This window comes from Protopterus annectens, chromosome 7.part0 (genome assembly GCF_019279795.1).
Source record: "Protopterus annectens isolate FY-2018-M chromosome 7.part0, PAN1.0, whole genome shotgun sequence".
In the NCBI taxonomy this organism is placed as follows: domain Eukaryota; kingdom Metazoa; phylum Chordata; order Ceratodontiformes; family Protopteridae; genus Protopterus; species Protopterus annectens.
Window position 1 is genome coordinate 248,844,856 of NC_056739.1, and position 21,565 is coordinate 248,866,420.

The 21,565-nt window shown below is 39.0% G+C and overlaps 1 protein-coding gene across 1 annotated transcript in view; it reads left to right on the plus strand.

Moving 5' to 3' along the window:
- The window catches only part of LOC122806377 (EF-hand and coiled-coil domain-containing protein 1-like), a 194,772-nt gene that overhangs the window by 88,389 nt on the left and 84,818 nt on the right, over nucleotides 1-21,565 (plus strand). The window contains exon 2 of the mRNA XM_044076731.1: nucleotides 12,453-12,996. Within this exon, the coding sequence (XP_043932666.1) occupies nucleotides 12,453-12,996 (544 nt within the window). The remainder of the gene's footprint in view (nucleotides 1-12,452; nucleotides 12,997-21,565) is intronic.

The following is a 21,565-nucleotide window of genomic DNA, read 5'->3' on the forward strand; positions in this document are numbered from 1 at the left end:
GCTACTCATCTGTGTATGCTGGGTGTCATAATGACCACAATACTGACAAATATAACACCATCTGATTACATGGCTGGAGTCCAATAGGTTTACCCTGCTCGGTATATATGCAAATGGTGTTGCAGTTCTGAATCGCATATGATCAGAGAAGGGGTCTTTTACATATATACTCCATAAATGGAGTACTATAATACAGAGTGGTGATACTTGACTTTACCTCACTGTATGGTTTTCATATGAGTCCTGTAGGGCTTAGTACCCCTACTCCATGGTGTTTAAAGCTTATGAATAATGCCCAAGTTTTTTTTCTCTGTTATGGCAAATATTCTAGTTTATTCGGTGTGCTCATTGTTTGCTAGTCAAATTTATATAGAGTTACATGTATGTTGGTTCTCTGTATAGGTTTGTTGTATTGGAGATTTGTTTTTCCTCACATTTGTTTCTGAAAGGTACCCCTCCAATCCTGCAGTTGGTATGGCTAAGCTCAGTCTCTCCCATGCTGGCTGAATGGTACTCTACAATTTGACTGTTGCCACATTCTTTTTATTCTTAAGACACATTCAGAATGGACAGTATTAAATGGGTGAAAACAATAAGACACTGTAATTCTCATGAATGTTTACAGTATATTTGCTTAATTACAGGTCAGAATACATCTATCTAGTCTGGCCTTTGCCAGCACTCAGTATTCCATCTGCACCTTAGCCATTGCACTTTCTTCTTCTGTCCCATGCCCCACTGAATGCCTCTGTGAATTTTCCTTCCACTTCCCCTTCTTTTAGTCCATTCCATGAGACCAAAACCCTTTTTTTTTGAAAAAGGGAGTAATTAGTCTTCCAGTCTATGGCCCATTTGATGAAAATGCATTGTTTCCTTCATGCTATCCAAAGTTGCATTTATGTAAATCAAGATTTTTTGAAAAAACAACACAGCGTTAAATATGTGCACTAAAAATGAAGCTATTTCACAGTAAAATCACATTACAGAAGAAGTAGAAGCATCCTGACAGATTTCCCCATATATGTGTGTTGGAGGGAAAATTGTTCCTTATCCTCCTCTTTCCTAAATATACTAACTCCAAGGTGACTGTACCTCACAGTAATGGTATATTATGTGCAGAGTGGCTGTGTCTGGATGAAGTAAGATTTTGGAGGTATTCTTTTTTCAGGAACACATACTTAAGAATAGTACGACCATTACTGTCCTACCTTATGGTATCCTCAGAGCAATGCCCCATGCAAATAACTGAACAGCTACCCCATCTCTCCTTCTATTATACTAGCATGTAAATTAACCTGACAGAACACTAATAACTCTTTTATACACCTGAATGTTGCACCTAGTATATGTATAAGAACTTCCTTTTTCCTTCCTAGCTTGGGGAGAATGGCAGGCCTGTTTCTTTTTCAGGCAGGTTGACAGCCTTATGGCCTATTGGATCCTGCCTAAGGTAATAACCTTATCAGCCATTTGTTTTATGAAAGTGAGAGTCTGGAGGCTGTTTGGCAGCAGGGTCAAACTGCCTTTTCTCCCAGCATGGATAATCTGGCAAATACCAGTCACTCTTAACCCCCCACCACTGCCTATCTCTGTCATCTTCACTACTCAAAGATGGGTCCACCTGGAGCATAGCCAGGAATTTATCCCCCTATACCACAGAGCCAAGCTAAGTATAAAACAAGCTTGAAATTTCCTGATGCAGTACGCCTTGCCAAGATAATTTCAGTGTCCCATTTCCCTCTACATAAAAATGTAATTCTTAAATATTTCAATATCGTATGTTTTACTTTCCAGGTTCAGTTAATAACAGCTACACCATCTGTACATCTTTAATTACCTCCCTTATCACTCTGTCCCTGTCAGTCCTTTGGTGATATATTGTATTGCTATTATGCTTTATTTGCTTGTTTAATGTACATGCCAGTTCTTTCAGATTTTTTTTTTCAAGCTGCAGTCCTTTTTAATCAAAAATTGGCCCTTTGGATCAGTGTTCTACCCTGGTTACCAAAGGTATATTAATAAATAAACTAAATATGTCTTTCCAGGTCATACTTCTCTACCTTTCTACCTCTAGAATTAGGGATAAATTCAAAAAGAATTGAGAAAATGACTCTCAAACTGGGCTCGTTTGTAAGTACTGGTTTTATTAGCTTAGAAAGTTGAGAGAAAATAATGATATGAATTGACATGCATTTTCTAAAGTAAAATAAGTCTGTAACTGTAACGATTATCAGTATTTAATAACTGCAATCCACCACTTTCTCCAAAAAAAAAAGAAAAAGAAATTTAAGAGGGATAGAGAAAACTTTTAAGCCAAAAATAAGAATGTCGCTATAAATCTGCCTTCTACTCCTGTTGCCATGCACTCTGACATTGCAAAAGTAACTAAGCATTTCTTTGTACCATTTACCCTACAGTATTGCAGTGTGTGAATAACCACACAATATTCTGCTTCTAGCATGCTACAGTAATGTGCAAACAGCAAGACATTTTTCTCTTCCTGTAGCATGCAATATGCAATATTACCTTATGTTAATAATTAAGCAAGGTTCTGCTCCAAAAGCTTTCAGTTTTTAATGCTGCAGTGCAGTAACAATGTATGCAAGTAAAGTGCAGTTGTGTAAGAACTTACTGTAACAGTAGATATCCTTCTTATCCCTGTTGCAGTATTCTCTTATGGGATATCCTGCCAAGGGCAGCCATACATTCAGCCAGCATACCAAAGCCTGGGCCCTTCCCTATACTGTATGTCAGACATGTATCTGAAAGTGCAAGGTACAGAAGTGACATATGAGCGCAAAACCCTCAGAACTGCACTGCCACAGAAGAACAAGCCTGGCAAATGAGGGATATAAGAAAAATATGGTACATGTACATCCCCCCCAAAAAATATGCATATATACATTCTTGAACAAAGAAGAAAAAATAAAAACCTAATGAGGGAAGGAGGAAGGGACATAATACTGCAACAGCTATAAGTAGGAGAGCTACTGTTGTAGGAAGTTCTTACACTGCTGTACTATATCCTTCCTTTAATCATTTTGGCAGTATTCTTTACTACTGAAAGAGTACAAAAGCTACTGCTTAGAATGGGATTAGCAAAAAAGGAACTGAGGAACACACCAAAAAAAAATGGAGGATAGACATGGCAAAACATGCTCTGGCCCTAGAAATCACATCCAACTGATAGTACTTAGTGAAAGTATGTTCAGACATCCAACTAGCAGCTACCAGAATGGATCTAGCATCAAGACCTTTTAAAAAAGCCCCAGAAGAGGCAACTATCCTGGTGGAAAGAGCCCAAACAGAAGAAAGAAAAAAGCTATTTCTCGTAAAAGATTTACAAAAGGAAATGGCTTTAGAAATCCAAAAAGAAATGGTTTCCTTGGAAGTTGTTGAACCTAATTTCTTATGTCGAAAAGGAGCAAAACGTTTCACCACTTTCCTAATATCTGTACTGCTGTCTTAATAGTATCTGAAGTGTATGTGCAAATCCAAAGAAAGAAGAGTCCTCTCATTACTAATTTGAGAAAAAATAAAGGAAGATGGGTAGTCTGAGATAAATCCTTTAAAACTTTAGGCATAAACAAAGGATTAGTTCTAAGAGACACTCTATCTCTGTTAAAAACTAGGGGAAGAAAAATGACCAGAAGAGATTGAAGTTTAGACACCTTTGGCTGAAGTGAGAGCTACCAACAACACAGTTGTCTAGGTACACAGTTTCATAGTGTAAGCAAGTGCTGGTTCAACAGGTGGTTGAATCAACTCCTCAAGAACATAGTTTAGGTCCCAAGAAGGAGGAACGTGTTTTCTTGGAGACTGAATATGAAGGACATATTTAGAAACTGGTTATCCTCAAATCTGGAAGAAAGTGGTAAATTCAGCAGTAAACAGCAGAGATAGCTGACAAATTAGCTTTAACAGAAGAATATACCAGAACAGAATGGAGCAAATCACACAGATGAGACAGAACAGTAAGAATCCCAACAGAAATGGGATCCTGTTCATTTCTGTAAAACCAAGTTTTGGCTACATAACATTTTCTAATAGTGGGTTTTCTTGTTTCTTGTAAAACCTTAAGCATGTCCACAAAAAAGGTGTCAGAAATTAATCAAAAACCTGTCACCTAGAGAGTCAATTCTAGAGTGAAAAGATGAGGGTGTATGAGACAGACCTTAACTTTTATGAGTAGTTCAATCCCATGTGGTAACTTGTGATGATGGCCCTTGGCCAGGCAAAAGAGAAGGGGAATGCTGTCTGGGCTAAAAGGAGTCACGGACAAGATTTTGGACTTGTCCAACATAATCTTGTAAATCTTTGGCAACAGAGGAAGAAGGTGAAATGCATACAGGACTATTCCTCTCCAAAAGAGACATGGTGCCAGGTCTCCAGGCCAGAAGACTTGGCACTCTGGAAAAGAACTAGTGAGCTGTCTGTTTTGAGGGCAGGCAAATAGATCTATCTGAGCAGTACCCTGTTAATGAACAATATCCAGAAAGACCTCCTTGTCCACCATCAGTTCATGTGGACCTGCTCTGTATCTGCTCAGAGTCTGCCACTATATTCTTGTCTGAGGGAATATAGATGGCCATTCATCACCAGTTAATTCTTCAGGCAAAGTTCCAAGCTATCAGGGCAAGTCTGCAGAAGCTATAAAACGTTGTCCCTCTTCGCTTGTTTATGTGCCACATAATCACTCTGAGGGGCCCTGGAAAGCAAAGCTAATGCAGGGACTCAAAAAGCCAAAACCAAGGCTTTGATTTGCTTGGCATTGATGCAGCCACATCTTGAGAAGACCAGTCTCCCTGGCACCTGCTGTTCTTGTAATAAGCCCCCCCCCTCCAAGGTTAGGTCTGAAGCTTCTGTATATAGGTACTGATTGCAGGAAGGAAGAAGAAAGGAGAGGCCTGGGTTTAAAGACATCTGGTTGATCCACCAAAGAAATTGGAAATTCCTTCCTTATGCAAGGCAAGGGAGAAATATGGAAATCCAGAGGATGGCCGTGTTGAAGCCAAACTGCTTTTACATGCCAGTGGAATTTCTTCACGTGGAGTCCAACAAATGGAATCACAGGGACAGTTGATGCCAGGAACCCCAGGGCTCTTAAAAACTCTCCTACAAAAGAAAAAGGGACTGAAAAAGGTTGTTTGAAGGAGAAACTTGGGTGGATGAAGAATTCTGCAACCCAAGAAAAGTTGATCCTGTGAAGGTGTCAGAAGTGACATTTTTAGATTTAGATTGAAGCCCATTGTGAAGCAGGAGCATTGTGAACTTTAAATCCTGTAGGAAAGCCTGCTGGGCTGGATCTTGAATGGGAAGGTTATCCAAAAAAGGATAAATCTGAATTCTATGAAGTCTGCAAAAGGCTATGAGTAGGGCTAAACATTTTGGTGAATACTTTCAGAGTAGTAGAAAGACCAAATATCAAAGCAGAAACATGATGATACAAGGAAGGTGTAGAGAACTGTAAAAACTTCCTCAAACAGCGATGAATGGGTATATGAAGATAAGTATCCTTCAAATCTAGAGAAGCTAGAAAAGCTTAGGGTAGAAGCATTGGAACTAGTGTTTGAATAGTTAACATTTTTGAAAGATGGAACTTTCAGAAATATATTGAGAAAGGAAAGATCTTTCCTTTCTGGGAACAAGAAACATTCTGGAATAGAAACTCTAGAAAGGAGGAACTGTCTGAACAGTGCCTCTGGATAGAATATCTTGAATCAGTTGAGGAAATAAGATAACTGGTAAGGGGGAAGCTGAGAGATACCTAAACAGAGGAATGGACTTCCATACCATTATTGTAACTGTCATAAATTATACACAGAACCCACTTGTCTGTTGTAATTCTCCACCAAATGGAAAAGGTTAGTGAAAGAGAGAGAGAGAAAAACTGCCTGAGAAGAGGCGGTAAATAGTCACAGGGAAGCAGGTTTATAAGGAAAGGAAGACTTTTGTTCACTGAAATCTTTTCAGAGGAATATTTACCATTTTGAATCTGCATTTGATGCCTACAAAAAAAGGACATGGTTTTGAAGGATAGTTCTTTTGATACTTAGGAACAGGAGAAAGGAAGGTTTACTTAAGGTCCTACATGACCCGATCTTGTCTTGTAAAATCTTAAGAGGTTAGCAGCTGTAGTACCAAATAAATTTTGATTTACCAGAAGGGAAGCCAACAGCTTAGCTTTCATGTCCTCTGGGATGGACTGCAGCCTTAGCTATGAATACCTCCTAATGACTGACCTTGACCATCCACCCTTGAAGCATCAACAGCAACATAGCTAGACCTAATTGAATGTCTAGCTACCTGAGAAGGTCAGCTTCTGAAAGGGCTCCAGATCTCGTCTGAATTAGCATATCAGTTAAGATATCCCCAATTTTATAAAGAAGGGAAAGCACACATTAGCTACGTGTCTGATAGTTGATGCCCCTAGAAGCTAAAGTAGCAGAAGTGTACACCTAATTTCTGTACCTATCCATGGCTTTATCATTTCTTCATAGGCAGTATCATAGGAGAAGCCAGAAGCATTGTTGGTTTGTCATCTGAAAGATAAATTACAAAGGAATCTGAGTAAGGATTCATATAAAGACATTTCTAGGCCTCAAGATCCTTATACAACTTTTCTGTTTTTTTAGGAGTATGAGGCTGAGACACAGGAGCCTGTGAAGCAAAAAAAGGTATCTAACAGAGCTGAAAGACCAGACAGAACTACAGAAGGTCTAGAGGTAGTCATTTGAAGTAGATCATTATACCTCTTTGAATTTCAGACATCTGAGAGCTCTCCCACTTAAAATGTTCTATCATTTTAAAAAGAGCATCTCCAAAGGAAGGTCTTCCATAGGAGGGTCAGGAGAAAGAGAATCCTCCTTGTGAGAAGGCACTGCAAAAAGAGAATGAGGTTGAGAAGAATAACTATACGAGAACTATACAAGCACTATATGAGCATTTATTTAGATGCATTGAATCAGGCATAACCAACAGGACTAAATCCTCCTCTGCAAGGAAGAGTAAACCTGTCTTGTGGACATCTGCAATAAATAAACTCTATAACAAAAGGAAAAAATTGCTGTCCAAGACCAAGAAGGAGCAGGTGTCCAATTGAAAGTAATGTCTCCTTAGCCTGAACAAGCAAATAAGAGCACTAGTGAAATCCTCCAAAGCAAACTTCGAGTCCAAATTGGCCACATCTACTAGAGACAATCAAAGGGCCTTCTTCACATATGTCCGCAACCTCAAAGGAAGCACCCAGATCTGTTCAGAAATGGTGATCAAGGACACCACATATACAAATGCTGTAGATATAGCAAACTCGATGCTGACAGATTCAGAGAAAACGTTACCCCTCTGTCCCCCCATCAGTAAATCAGGACATCCCCAGTACCTGCCCCCTTCCCTTATATCTATGGAACAGGTCATCACTGCTCTCTCAAAAGCAAAACATACCGCCTCAATGGGACCTGATAACATCCCAGACTGAATCCTACATGAACGCAGGCAGAAACTTACAGCACCACTAGACACCCTATTCAACCAAAGCCTGAGTAATGGCTTCATCCCAGCTGAGTGGAGAACAGCCATTGTCATCCCTTTACATAAAGGTGGAGTGTCCACTGATCCAGGAAATTATAGACCCATCAGCCTAACTAGCCTGATCTGCAAGGCCATGGAATGGATTATCATGGACCTCATCAACAAGGACATTGGCATCCTCCAAACACTTGATCCCACACAGTTTGGCTTCGTCAAGGGGAGGTCATGTCTGCTAAATTTGGTAGACTTCTTTGACACAGTCACCAAAGCCATGGATGAGGGGAAAATGGTGCACACTGCCTACCTTCACCTGGCCAAAGCCTTTGACACTATTCCCCACTATGGCATAACAGATAAACTCTCTCAACTAGGCATCAATCCATATGTGGGTAGCAAAATGGCTCACTGATAGAACCCACGTAGTCAAAATAGGGGAAGCCACCTCAAGAAGTATACCTGTAACAAGCGGAGTACCCCAGAGTTCAGTCTTGGGGCCACTGTTATTTGGGATATACGTTTCTGAGGTGCAGGCCAAAACCAGTGAGCTATGGCTGACCAAGTTTGCAGATGACTGCAAGCTGGGTGCTGTCATCAATTCCCCTAGTAATGTGGACATCCTCCAAGAGGGTCTCATTCAGACAAATGACTGGTGCCAGAAACATGGCCTCAAGCTGAATACCAAATAGTGCATCATCATCCCCTTTGGGGAGAGTGATATCCCCACAAATTATCACATTAATAAGAACATCCTAAGTACTCAATCAGTCGTGAGGGATTTAGGCACCCAGGTTGATAGCAACCTGACATTTGACCACCATGTTGCTTCCGTTGTACGGAAAACCTTCTACATGGCCCACCTCATAAGTAAGGGTATCTCATCCAGGGACAATGTGGTCATAACATCCCTGTATTCTTCCCTTATAAGGCCCATTATTGAGTACAATGCCCCTTTCGGCATGTAGTATGCAAAGCACATGCAGCAGCTGGAGACACCACAGAGATTCCTCATCAGGAGAATCCAGGGCCTCAAACATCTACCATACACAGACTAAAAGCCCTATCCCTCTACTCCTTTTCATACAGACTCCTCAGAGGGGACCTCTCTCTGGCATACAAGGCTTTCACGGACCCCACCTTGATGGGACTGTTGCATATCCGCAAGTCAAGTTCCCCTCGAGTAACCCACATGCTTAGCCTCAGCTTGGTCTGTGACATCAACAAGACTTGTTGGCATGACAGATTTTTGTCCCAGAGACTTCCCCATCTATGGAAAAGACTCCCTCTCCACATCAAGCAGAGTATATCTTTACCCCTTTTTAAGCACAACCTAGATAACTGGATGGGAAACAGAAAATATACCCCTGGGATTCCACCCATGTCCCTGCTGGACAGGGGCATCAGGTGCTGATTTGTCTATGCATGGGCTAAACTCTTGGCTAGGCTTATAAGGGCCTCAGGGCCAATAGCCTAGTAACCTCCTATGATCCTATGAATAAGCTAAAAACTCATCAGAATTTAGATCATCATCTTCAGAAGATGAATCGCTAGCCATTTTCAGAGGAGAAGAAAAATAAGAAGGGATTCTTAGAAGAGACTGACAAACCACGAGGAGGCTTTAATGCTATTAAGGCTTTTTAAAGCACTTGAGTAAAGTTTTGCCATTCTTTTGGAAGTCTTTAGCTACTAGATGAATCGGTCTAGTCTTTAGCTTCTTTTTAGCAGGGGTGTCCACTGATATAAACCTCAGAGCATCCAAGCCCTAATGTATCTTAATTAAAGAATCTGAGACTTTCTTCCAAACAAGAATTTGTGGATTCTACTTGGGCCCTTCCAAAATCACAAGCCTATGTTCCCCCTTCTCATCCTTGATGGACATTGGCTTAGACCCACTGGATATGCAAGAAGCTTTCTCCATATTGGTTTCAGCAGGTGTCTGAAATGGATGGTCTGCAGTCTCCTAATAAGAGACATTGGAGATTTAAAGCAGCAGCTGGACAGCAGAGGTGTCTGATTTCAATTTCTTTGACTTCTTTAATGTAGGCTGGATGTCTGGGTGTAAAGATTTCAGGGACATGGTTCTTTCAGTAAGATGCTTAAGATGCTAATTTTCAAGGTAGACCAATAGAGATGGCTCTGCTGGGTCTTGAGGACAAAGGCCTGGCAAATAGAGCACACTTTCTTTATGACTGTTTCACACCTAAGCAAAAAGGCACTTATCACGTGCATAGGTGTTTACTAGGCTAACGACTACAAGGGCCTTTTTAATCTTAGCCATTCATCCCAAATCTCTGACAAGTTCTGATAACCTTGATTTATGTAAGCAGGGGCTTGTGAGATGAAACATTTAAAAGGATGGGCCATAGAGTTGAACCATTTTGCAGGTTGCCTGTGTCCATTAGAGACATAGTTGCCAAACCAGGGATGAATTTCCTGTTCCCCATCCAATTGTCCAAGTTGCACTTGAATTGGATTCTGGAGGAATTCTGCTTCACATGGATAGGGAGCCTGTTCCAGAGACTGGGTAGTCTGTGGGATACATACCTGTCTGGCCAGCAGAGCCTATTTATGCCACGTGAGGTTTAAGTCTCTAGAATGGGTAATTCTAATGCTGTTTGTTTTGTAGATATGCAGGATGTCCATCAGAGTGGGGTCTGACAGTGCCCTGTATGACAGGTCTGACCTTACCAGGGAAGACATTACAGTAAGAGGGGTGCTGCACTCTCCCATATTAGTGAGCACCAGATCCAGTATGGTTGCACCCTGGTTGGTGTCTTGGCAATCAGTTCCAGGGAGTTTGTGTTTAGAAAATCCAGGAATCTATGTGCCTGTATGTTTGGTGTCATATAGAATTTCCAGTTAATAGTGGGGTGATTAAAGTCACCCATGAATATGGTATTTGATTGGATGGTGAGTATTTCCAGTAAGATTAAATACATGGTATGGGTTTCCTGGGTCATACAGGGGGACCTATAGCTTGCAAGGAAGTGGTATTGGGTTTTGCCTATGGTGATTTGAACATGGAGCAGCTCAAATGCATTGTCCTGTTTAACCAGCTTTGAGATATATTGATGTAAATTGAGACACCTCCACCTTTAGTCCCCCTCCATCCTTATAGAGAATCTGCTTCCCCTTTTCTGGAAGACTTATGCCTACAATAAAACAAGGCTAAAGAAAAGTAAGATTCCCCATGGGGTACTCCTCTGCCCAGAAGGTCTGTAATAAGACATATGACCTAAAGACTGAAAATGAAACACTGTGTTCAGACTGATGGTAAAGAAGTTCTGAGGGTTTGATGCTTGTACAACACTTGTGTACCTCACACTTTTACACTTAGGATATGTGTCTGGTGTACGGTGCATGGAAAGGCCAGATTTTGTATGCTGGCTGGACGCAAGAACTATCCCTTGGCAGGAAATCCCAGTACTAAGAAATACTGCAGCAGTGATTAAGGAAGGACATCTGAATGATTTTATTATTATCATCTCGTGACAACTGTAATTTTTAAACTAACAAGTAGACTTCTCCTCTTCATGCAGCTTTTCCTTTGCTGGCCCACAGCAATACCTTCATTATTCTGCATGCTTTCACTAGCATGTTTTGAATTCCAGTTATTAACTGCACTAGACATATCCTTAATGCTTATCTCTTTAAACATTGTGTAAACCGCTCAGAATTTCTCTGTTTCTGCAAAATGTGCATCTCTCCATTTATCCTGCAATAATGCATTATGCATAGAATCCATCAGTATTGTTACTGGAGCTATGTAATAATCTCCAAAAGCCATTACTTCCATACTTTCAATTCCTGAATAGGGACTGACCAGTACAGCAAACAATACATCCCTGCACACATCCTCAGAATAAAGTACTAGAGAAGTAATACAGTTGTTGTCTTCTTTTCACTTCTGTAATTAGGTACATAAGAGGTTGTATAGAGCCTTTTTGTGTATTTTAGTTCTGGATAAGGGACTGCACAGCTGTAACAACAGCCCCATGTCTTGTATCTCCTACTAATGCACCGTGTAAATAACTGGATTTTGTTTTCTATAGCCTACTGAAAGTCTACAGTACTGGCCTGGTCCCTCTAGTATGATTTTTCTTCATCTGTACTGGGTTAATTCTAGTGCAGCTGGGAAATGAAGCAATGGTTCCCACTCTGTGATGTCACCGAGTCTTTTAACATCACTTCTATTTTACCTGAATGTGTAGAATGGAATTCCATTGTGTTTTGCAGCAATGCCTACAATTTATCATAGGGATGTCCATGATGAAGTGGATGCATTTATTTTGCATAATGAACAATACATTTCTGCATACAAGTTGGATATTTATATTATTATATCGTGCGTTTTGCTGGGGTGCTCCAGTATCCTGACACATGCCAAAGGATGTGCTGTAGGTGAACTGTCAGTTCCCCAAACTGATAGGTGTGCTCATCACGTGTCATTGTGTCCTGCAGTGATTAGTTTTCTCTCCAGGAGCAGTTTCTTTGTCTTGTACTCAGTGAGAGCTGAGACCACATCTGGGACCTCCATGACCCTGAATAGGATTAAGCAGGTATTCCGGTAATGAGGAAAAGTGATCTATTACTGGTCTGATTGTTATCTATTACTGGTCTTAATTTGTAATGACTTTACAAGACTTATCAAGAACTGTTTTGCACCTTTATCACTTCTAAATTAATGCCTTACATTCTGTCTAAATCATCTGGACTAATACTGAATCATCAAGGTACTGCAGCCATGGATTTTCAGCATGTCCAGAATAATTTTACGCTTCTGTTACAGATAACCTCTTTGCTCCTTAAGTAAATCAAACTTTAATAGAACTGTAGTCTTTTATGTCCTCTTTTCTATAAGTTACTTGGTTATTAATATTAAGATCAATAAACTAGTGAGAAATTATTGATTTTTCATCTTACAGGGGAAACTGAAGCTGAGGACACACTTTCCAGGAGACAGTTGGACAATGCCAGGCTGCAAGACTTAGTTGAGGAGCTTCGTTCAGCATTGCAGAGTAGTGATGCTCGGTGCTTAGCCCTGGAAGTGGCCTTGCTGAAGGTGCATCCTACTGACCATCCCTATGACTGCAGCAGCAGCCTCAAAGTTGATATGCGAGAAATTCAAGATGGTAACTGCAGCAACCCAGAAAGCACAGCATCAAAGACTGCTCGGCAGGAATTTCAGGACCTAACTTGTTCTATTGACAAACAGGCAGAGGAAGCCAAGAACATTACACAGCACAATGACAGCAATTTACACGACTCTAATGAAGAGGTGGTGAGGTTAACAAAGAAGGTACTGCTCTTAACAAAGGAAAACTACAAGATTAAGAAAAAGATGCAGGAAGTGAGAAATGCCTTGACTTGTGGCCTAGAGAAAGTGAGGATGCTACAAAGCCAAGCTGATCAGCTTCCTGAGTTAGAGAAGAAAGTATCTGAGCTTCAAGAGGAGCTACGACACAGCAGGTATCTTAGTTCTACAGAATATGGTGGTTGTGTGGGGTGAAATAAGTGTCATCTTTTTAATAGTATTCGTAAGTACCCAGCTGTTTCAGTATAATAAACACAATAAGGATTGTACTGCTTTGGGTAATGGGTCATAGATTCTTTGACAGTATTGAAGAGTAACATCCCAATCTTTAATTTAGCAACAGCAATGCTGATAGCAGTTGGGTAAACACAAAGTGCAGCAACTCATAGATAGCATCCTTTTGTAGACACTGCAAAGTAACTTTAATAATATTCTGTATTCCTTTTTAAAATCAAGTTTATTATTTTATTCACATATATTGAGTAACAAAATGGTCCTACATTAATAGAAAACAAACCCTTGCAAGCATTTTTAAATTTCATGCATTGTACAAGTTTTTTTTTTTTTTTTTTTTTTTTTTTTAAACAATTATCATTCTTCCAGCATTACATAAATTGCTCAATTTCTGCCTTACCTAAAATTTTATTTTTTCTACAGAACATTATTCTGCATATAACATTCCCTGAAATTCCATGTATTTATTTCTAACAAGTTTGCTCCTTCCCTTTTCTAATCATCCCACCTCGAGTTCTTTTCTCTCTTTTACAACATTCAAAACATTAGTAACAGTTGGTTCATATTTTGATTTCCATTTTCTAGTAATTCCTTTTTTAACTACCAGTAGCATGAAACTTAGCAGGGCATTTCAGTTTTTTTAAATCCCAGCTCCAAACAATACTTTCCTTAGCTATAATATTTTGCTCCCCCAAAATATTTGCACTGTACACCACAGAGAATTTTTAAAATCTGCCAACTCGCTACATTCTCAAAAAAGCATGTTCTCAGTTACCCCTCTCTTTCCCATCATACCTCCAGCATTTGCTGTCTTCAGGAAAAAAAATGCTCTGAAGTCTGCTTGGGGTACAAAATATCCTATGCAAACACTTCAGTGCAAAAATCCTAAGCCTTCTAGACTGCTGCATACTTGGGAGCTGTATAAATTATGTGCTTAATATTGCCAGTTTATCATTTTACCATGCAAGTGCAACAGCTCTTTTTAACAGCTCCTACAAGAATCTGTTACTGTATTCCAAGTCATAATTTCTCCAGTGAATAATATTATGAGATGTGATAAAGAAAAACATGAACCTGTGTTATAGTTTATAAAAACAGACACATAGGCCAGGATTCAGAAAGAACAAAGCTGCAGATCTTAAGTACTGTGGTAAAAAGGACACTTTAGCTCAGTTGTGAAAAATATTAATTCTGAGAAATGCTTATTGGGTAATTTGCATGTCTCTGAATTGCTCAGTGATTATGGCAAGTGTTAAAAAGTACTTTGCAATGGTAATCGCCATTAGTTGCTCATGATTCCCTTTGGCACAGGCACCTTTCTTATTCACTCTACCACACACATGCACACAGTCTCACACATGGACATATCCCCATACTTCTCAGGTGCCCCTGATTTTAAATAACATCCATACTTTTGTTTCATATGACCACCTGTTCCTGCCATGGACAAATGCAGTAAGTCAGTAATGTCAGGTTTAAAGCTTCTTAGTTGTAATCATTCAGTTGCAACTTCCTGCTGCAAAATCTATTGTATTAACTTCTTAAGTAAGTTAAAGTAAAATTTATGAAATGTCCCTGTTGGTGTAAAGTGCTTCTCTATATTAAAATTGGTGCTCATTAGCCTAGGAGGAGTTGAGAGGTATTTTAGCCTCTTCCATAGGTAATATCTCTCTCTCTCTCTCTCACACACACACACACACACACACACACACACACACACATACACATGTAACACATGCACACACATATGCCTATTCAACCTATCCCCTAACTGAACCCCTACTGCAACATCCCAAGGGGATACTCACACCTGCACTAACAAATACTCAGCTGATACCACTCGTACGTCTACAAACACTCTACCATACACATAACCCACCACTCTCTCTCCACTGACTTCCCTGACACAGACCTGTAATGTGATCTCTCCCATTGAAATTAATGGCTGAATTCAAGGTTTTGGACAAGTTAACGAATGTGGCTGGTAAACTTGATTTACGTAATCATGTGGTTCTACGAGTTACATGGCTGCATACGTAACTTGCCACAGACATTTCTGAGGAGGAAGAGTATCAGACTAATTATCATATGTTACTCCCCCAGAATGCCTCATTAACATTTGAGGTATGCCGTGAGGACACCCACTTCAGTGATTTTACAGATTTGAATACAATTAGTGCAGTAGGGCTGTCTATGAATCCAAAAGGCCTATCACCAGTAGTTGTATGTCCATAGTAGGGCTTACTGCTAGCAGCAGCCCTTTCTAAATCCTAGGAATCATTTTTAAATTTATGCAGCCATTTCCTTAGCTACCATCTGATGAGCACTGACCATAGCTTGTTTTACCATTAATTAATTCAAAATGAGCCATTATGTCATTATTTTACTGTATTGTGTTTTCAGCAATACACTTTAAACATAACAGCTTGACTATTTACAAGCCTACATGTTACTGATGTAAAACAGGTTACTTTGCATTCTAGCTAACTTTGATATCAAATTCTATCCTTTTATGTATTATGCCACTTCTAAATCATCTGGGTTGTTGGCCTTGTGCAGACATTTAGAAATCTATTGATTTAGTTCTGCAAAAAAATCTTTCCTTTACAATCAGAAAATAAGGCCTGCAAGCAGCACTTGTTAACACCAAAGAAAGCTTAGAAATTTTATTCTGCTTATACTGTAATTACTAAGAAAGTCACAAGATGGCAAGACAAACTCGGCAAATAGAGTTTTTTCAACAAGCTGTGCTGTTTGGTATATCCTTTCAACAAGTCTTGTATGGCAGTGCAAAAAAAAAAAAAAAACTTTAGCAGATCACCGAAAATAAATGCACCATTAAAACTACAAATTGTAACCGGATTTGTAACCAGTTGTCTTGAGTCATAAGTATTGATTAATGAATTCCTGCTGATATGTAAAACAGAAGTAAGTTGGAGACATCTGGGCAAAGTATAATCTTAATCAGCCCTGAGGCTATAAAGTTGAAGAGATCTGCTGTTTATTGCAGAAGACAAATTCAGCTTCATATGAGAAAGAAGCAGAGAAGCTAAGAACTGCATAATATTCTTGTGAAGACTATATTGGGGAATGTTTCTTTTTTTATAGTCAAACCACAAATGGAGCTCAAAGCAAGTATATTAATGCCCCAAGGATAAGAAGAGAAGTACAATAAGAAATCTTCAGGCAGAGAATGATTTAAATCAGATTTTTTTTAATTAAAGTAACTCAAGACTGGGGTTCTCACCTTCTCCAACTGTATTTTTGTTCTATAATTCTGTTTTAATATTAACTTGATTACAAGTAATTGCTAAACAGGAGAACTTGTAATCAGGTGGCTCAGAAATTAGGATGGATTGAAAAGAGAGGAGAGAGAATCCCGCTTTCTGAAGATCTGTTGTGACAGGTCTTTTTATTTTGACTGATGTTAAGGAAGCACAATAACAGAAAATTAACAGTATATGCACAGTGACCAAACGAGCTGGGTAGGTGTCTGAAAGGCAGTGTGAAGGCACTAAAAACTCCAGAGTACAGGAATAGGGAAAGATGATGCACATACAAAATCATTCAAGAAATAAGGAAGTATATGTACAGATTAGTACATTAGATTGAGAAAAAGGACTGCAAAAGCTGCCATATTCAAAGTTTATATTCCACTGAGTGGGTAGGAGAATGCAGTTTTCCTTCAGCACTATCACAAGTGGTTCTTTACTCCCTAGCATTATTATTTTGCCAAGTTAAACCCTGAAAGTAATCTGACTTCCATGGTTTTTAGGTATAGAAATGTTTCCAGTAAAAAGATCGGCAAACGAATTAAACTAAAGTAAATGGACACTACTGCAAATATGACTCCGTAGTATTTTATTTGTATCGGAATGAAAGCTTGTATAATGAAGTCATTTATTTAGATCTTATATGAAGATCATTACTTACAGATGTATTTATTCCTGCTATTCCTTTTCTAGGATGTCTTGTTTCTACACAACAGTCACTCCCATTTATTCTTAACATAGAATTATAATTCATTGATGCAAAGATCCCTACAATCCATGATTTCTGAGGTGACACCTTCTTCGGCTCTTCAGGTTCTTTAGATTTCTCTTTGCATGCTTAAAATCTCAGACTACCCATTGTGATAATCCATCCAGGCCCCGAAGCTATCCACTGTGTAAACAATTCACTATGACTTTTGTGCAACAAAGGCATCTCCTAACATGTAGCATACATCTAGCAGGAACTAACAAAACATTATTTTCATCAGTCTCATGACATTTCTGCCAACTTGCTCAACATTCAGAAGCAAGGGTTATTGCTGCGAATGCTTGTGTCCAGATGTGAGTACCACTGTATCCCTTCCACATGCACAAGACATGTGTCACTCTATGTACACTTGGCTGACAAGGTAAGTCCCACTAGCCCAACAACCTCTTTTTAGGAAAAAACAGAGGTGTATCCATATTGATTCTCTGTATTATCTCTGATTTTGGGTTTTTTTTTTTCATTTTTTACAGTGTAATGTTCTTCTGTGCAAACAGACAGCAGACTTAGTGGCAAGAAGGTTATGTATACTAAGTCAACGTTGATTGCAGAAAACGTCAAAATTACAGCAAAATGGGTGAGAATATGATACAGAAACCTTCAGACGAAGACAGTATATTAGGTGATTGCCTAAATAAACTTTCAAATAAAAATGTGGCTGAAAGTGGTTGCCAATAATACAAAAAAACATATCTTATAAAATGAAATTCTACATTATGATAGTGAGACAAGAAACAGCAGATATTATAAGATAGTGTGCAACCATTATACCGAAATATATTAGTTAGGAAATGTAACTAGCAAAGAGAGTGATCAGTGGTCAAAACCCATAAGTCACTATACACCGATTGATTTTCATAAGTAGCAATTAGAGGGATATATTAGGTCTGCCTGATTTACCCAGTCTTGCAAAAGATTGTAAATGGTAGCGTGAATACAAAACCTCCATTAATGCAAGTGCTAAAGCTTGTCAGTATACATGGAAGTGTGACTGCAAAACAATGTTTTTGCTGGGTCAAGGAACCCCCCCCCCCCTTCGCAGCTTCACATATGGGGACTTTCACCATCTCTTATAACATCTTACTTTATTATTCTCACTTCAAGGTTGCTATACATTAGATACAGGGCAAACACAGACTATCACACACATACCACATTATAGTGGTTTAACAGCTACCTTATCAGAAAGGTCTCAGAATGTTAAATGGCAAAGCACTTTCTCTCTCTCTCTCTGTACCTCCCTGCCAGCACAGGTGTACCCCTATGCTTAGTCCTTGGGCTCCTCCTTTTTATTAGCTATATAAACACCCTCCACTCTGCTACCAGCCAATCCAGGCTTATACAGAATACTCGTATAATCTGAATATCAGTTTAATTAAAAATATGAAAAATCAGAGAGAGCGTTGACTATTTTATTTGCTTTTGCTATCTGTATTCCCCAGGGTAATTATGTTCCTGTGTTTTGTAATGGGCGTATGCTTCTTCTGAACTGTGTTGCTGAACTGGCCTCTCCTTTGTAGGGAAACTTTTATGATAAAAAAAAGGTTTATGTTCCCCTTTGTGTATTTTCAGATGGCCCATTAGTTTCAGTATTATCACTCTCCAAAGGCTTTTTAATATAATAACCCACATTTCTAAAATATTGATTCAAGTCTCTTAACTTTTTAATCTTCCTTTCATAAACTATCTTAAACTGCTTTTGAAAAAGAAAAACCTTCCCATTGGTGGAAAAATCAAATCATTAATGGTAGCATTTAATTTGTCAATGTCCAGGATCAATTGACTTAAAGTTGCTATCGTTATGTTTAATAATTAGTCTCACTAACTCAAACCCAAATTTATCAAACTGTTGGTTAAACTTATGAACCATAAATTCAGTATAATCTAAACCCAAAGAGTATTTAGAAATACGTAACCCTTAGGGAACAATTTTAAGTTCCAAACATTTAGAAAGATGAGCATTACCCATTTGTAAGTGCTTAATTTCAAAAAACTTCTTCTCAAAAGTCAGAATCAAATTTAAGTGTGGAAGTAGTTTTATGGTCACCCAAAACCAAACTAAAAGCAGCAGAGTCAATATTAAAGTTATAATTCTTGTCAAAAAGTATCAAGTCCAAAAGTACCAGTTTTAAACAGTTATTCTTATTACTGTTGTCAGCAATATTAACTAGAGCAGTGTCACGACTACCATTATGAGCATAAGCACAGTTTTAGCATCATTATTACTCTTTTTATTACCCACAGCTGCAACATAGGTTCATTTTGGCATCATACCTTTTGGTTCAGTGGTGGTGCTGCGGTAGCGTTGTCGCCTCACAGTAAGACGTTGTCCTGTTCGATTCTCAGCTAAAGCGTCTTCTGTGTGGAGACATGCATGAATGGGCGTACCTTCGTTGAAGGTTGTGCATCAGAGCTGGCAACTCGGCATGTAAAAATCTACTGCCAATCATTAGCGGACCGCAGTTCTGCTGTGGTGACCCCTAACCGGGAAAAGCCGAAAGACACAACAACCTTTTGGTTTAGTCCAAGTCTCTCATAGTCCGCTTCCAAGTTTCTAAGACTTGGCAGATCTCTAGAAGTTAAATCTCCTGGAATTATAGTGTTCTTCTGTTGAGAAAAAAATAAGGAATCCTCTGTGTTTGCAGCCATTGAAGCTAAGGCATTTAGTTCCACATTTGAAGTGTGCTCTAATAAATGACCTCACTTCCTAGGTTCAGAGGGAAAACAACCTGATTGCCTGAAGAGGTCAATGAGCCATGTGGGTTCTCCTTTCAGGATTTGAATTTGTGCATGCGGTAAAATTCATCACGGTGAATGGGTGAAACAATGGAAGGGATGTCATCAAGGGTGTCCATAACTGGCAAGGAACACACACAAAAATGAGTAATAACCAAATGTGCATTGACAACAAAATACACCACTGAAAATAGAAAAAATATTGCCCCAATGAAAGGACCTCCAATGAACTGTAAACACCACAAAACAGAATAAAAAGTCATTATTTGACCGCACAAAGATTTAGCGCTGTTGTCCCACAGAAGTTGGACTTCATCAGCATCTAGAAAACAGTAACAACTTGGATCTTAAATACTACACCTGATAATACAATTACATCATCATTAAAATCTTAAAGTGACTACTTAAGTTCTGTGACTAAAATTACTAAAAATACAACAATTAAAATCTGTTAGCCCTTAATTTAAGTATAGGTTGCAAAGAAAAAACATTATTAATACCAGGGAGATGTGTAGCAAATAGCTTTAACTGCCATTTAGTTTCCCTGACTTCCTGTAAAGTTTTGAAATCACCACCCCCATATATTAACCTTAACTTCATCAATAATTCCAAACTGGAAACTGCTGCATTGGGGCCTATTCTTAAGATGTCTAAATAAAGCATTATTTGTATTCTGCTTCCTTATACCACAATTATGTTCATAAATTCTGGACCTAAGTGTCATGGGATCAACACAAGCAGATGAATCCTCAGTTTAACATCTCATCTGAAGGACAACACACTCAGGAGGGCAGCACCCCCACACACTTATGCTGCACAACAGTGTGTCTGCAATCATCTCCCTGATGCAGGTAAACACAAAAAAGACCCATCAAAATTAGGTATGCTCTACAGACATAAATACTTCTTTCACAATACCAAAAAAAAAAAAAACACTTTAGCATAGCAGGTAGCTTCCTTCTCCCGCCATTCTTTAGGGCTATTATAGTCACCACTTTACAAACATCAATTTTATCAAAGCTAGAAGCATGCTATAACAAAATTGCTAAATTTACTTCTAGCAGCAAATACAATATACAGTTCTGCCCTTAAATCTTTGAACTGGCTTGAATTACCCCAAACCCTTACTCTCTCTCGGCTAGCCATCTCCAGTAAAATACTGCACAAATCCAATGTCTCCCCAGCCTGGAGCTCAATACTACACATTTTACACATTTTACACCCTAATGGATGACTTGGATCCAGTGATAAACTACTGAACATTATCAAACTTCAGAAAACTGCTGGCCTTAGCCTCTACTCTTGGTCAGTTGCCAAAGAATGGAACCCCATTTCTCAACATATCAGATCCATACCACACCTCTGGTCTGTATTATATGCTCAAAGAGACTTTTCTTCGAACATATGATCATCAACACGTAAAGACCGAATGGCCATGTCCACAAATGTTTTCCTCTGGAAAAAATTCACGGGGCCGTGCACAAAAAACACAAACTTCAAAAGCCTAATCAAATGGGGAGCTTCACCCCCAATGTTGGGGGGCTGTGCCTATCAAACACCCCTAACTAAATATAGCAACTCTGAGATCACTCTACATTGGAGAAAAGGGCAATTCCCGATAATGGCCGACTGAATTTTTTTCCCTGAGGAAAAAATTTACAGAGGTGGCCATTTGCTCTTTAGAGCATTCGCTCTTTACATGTCAATCATTATATG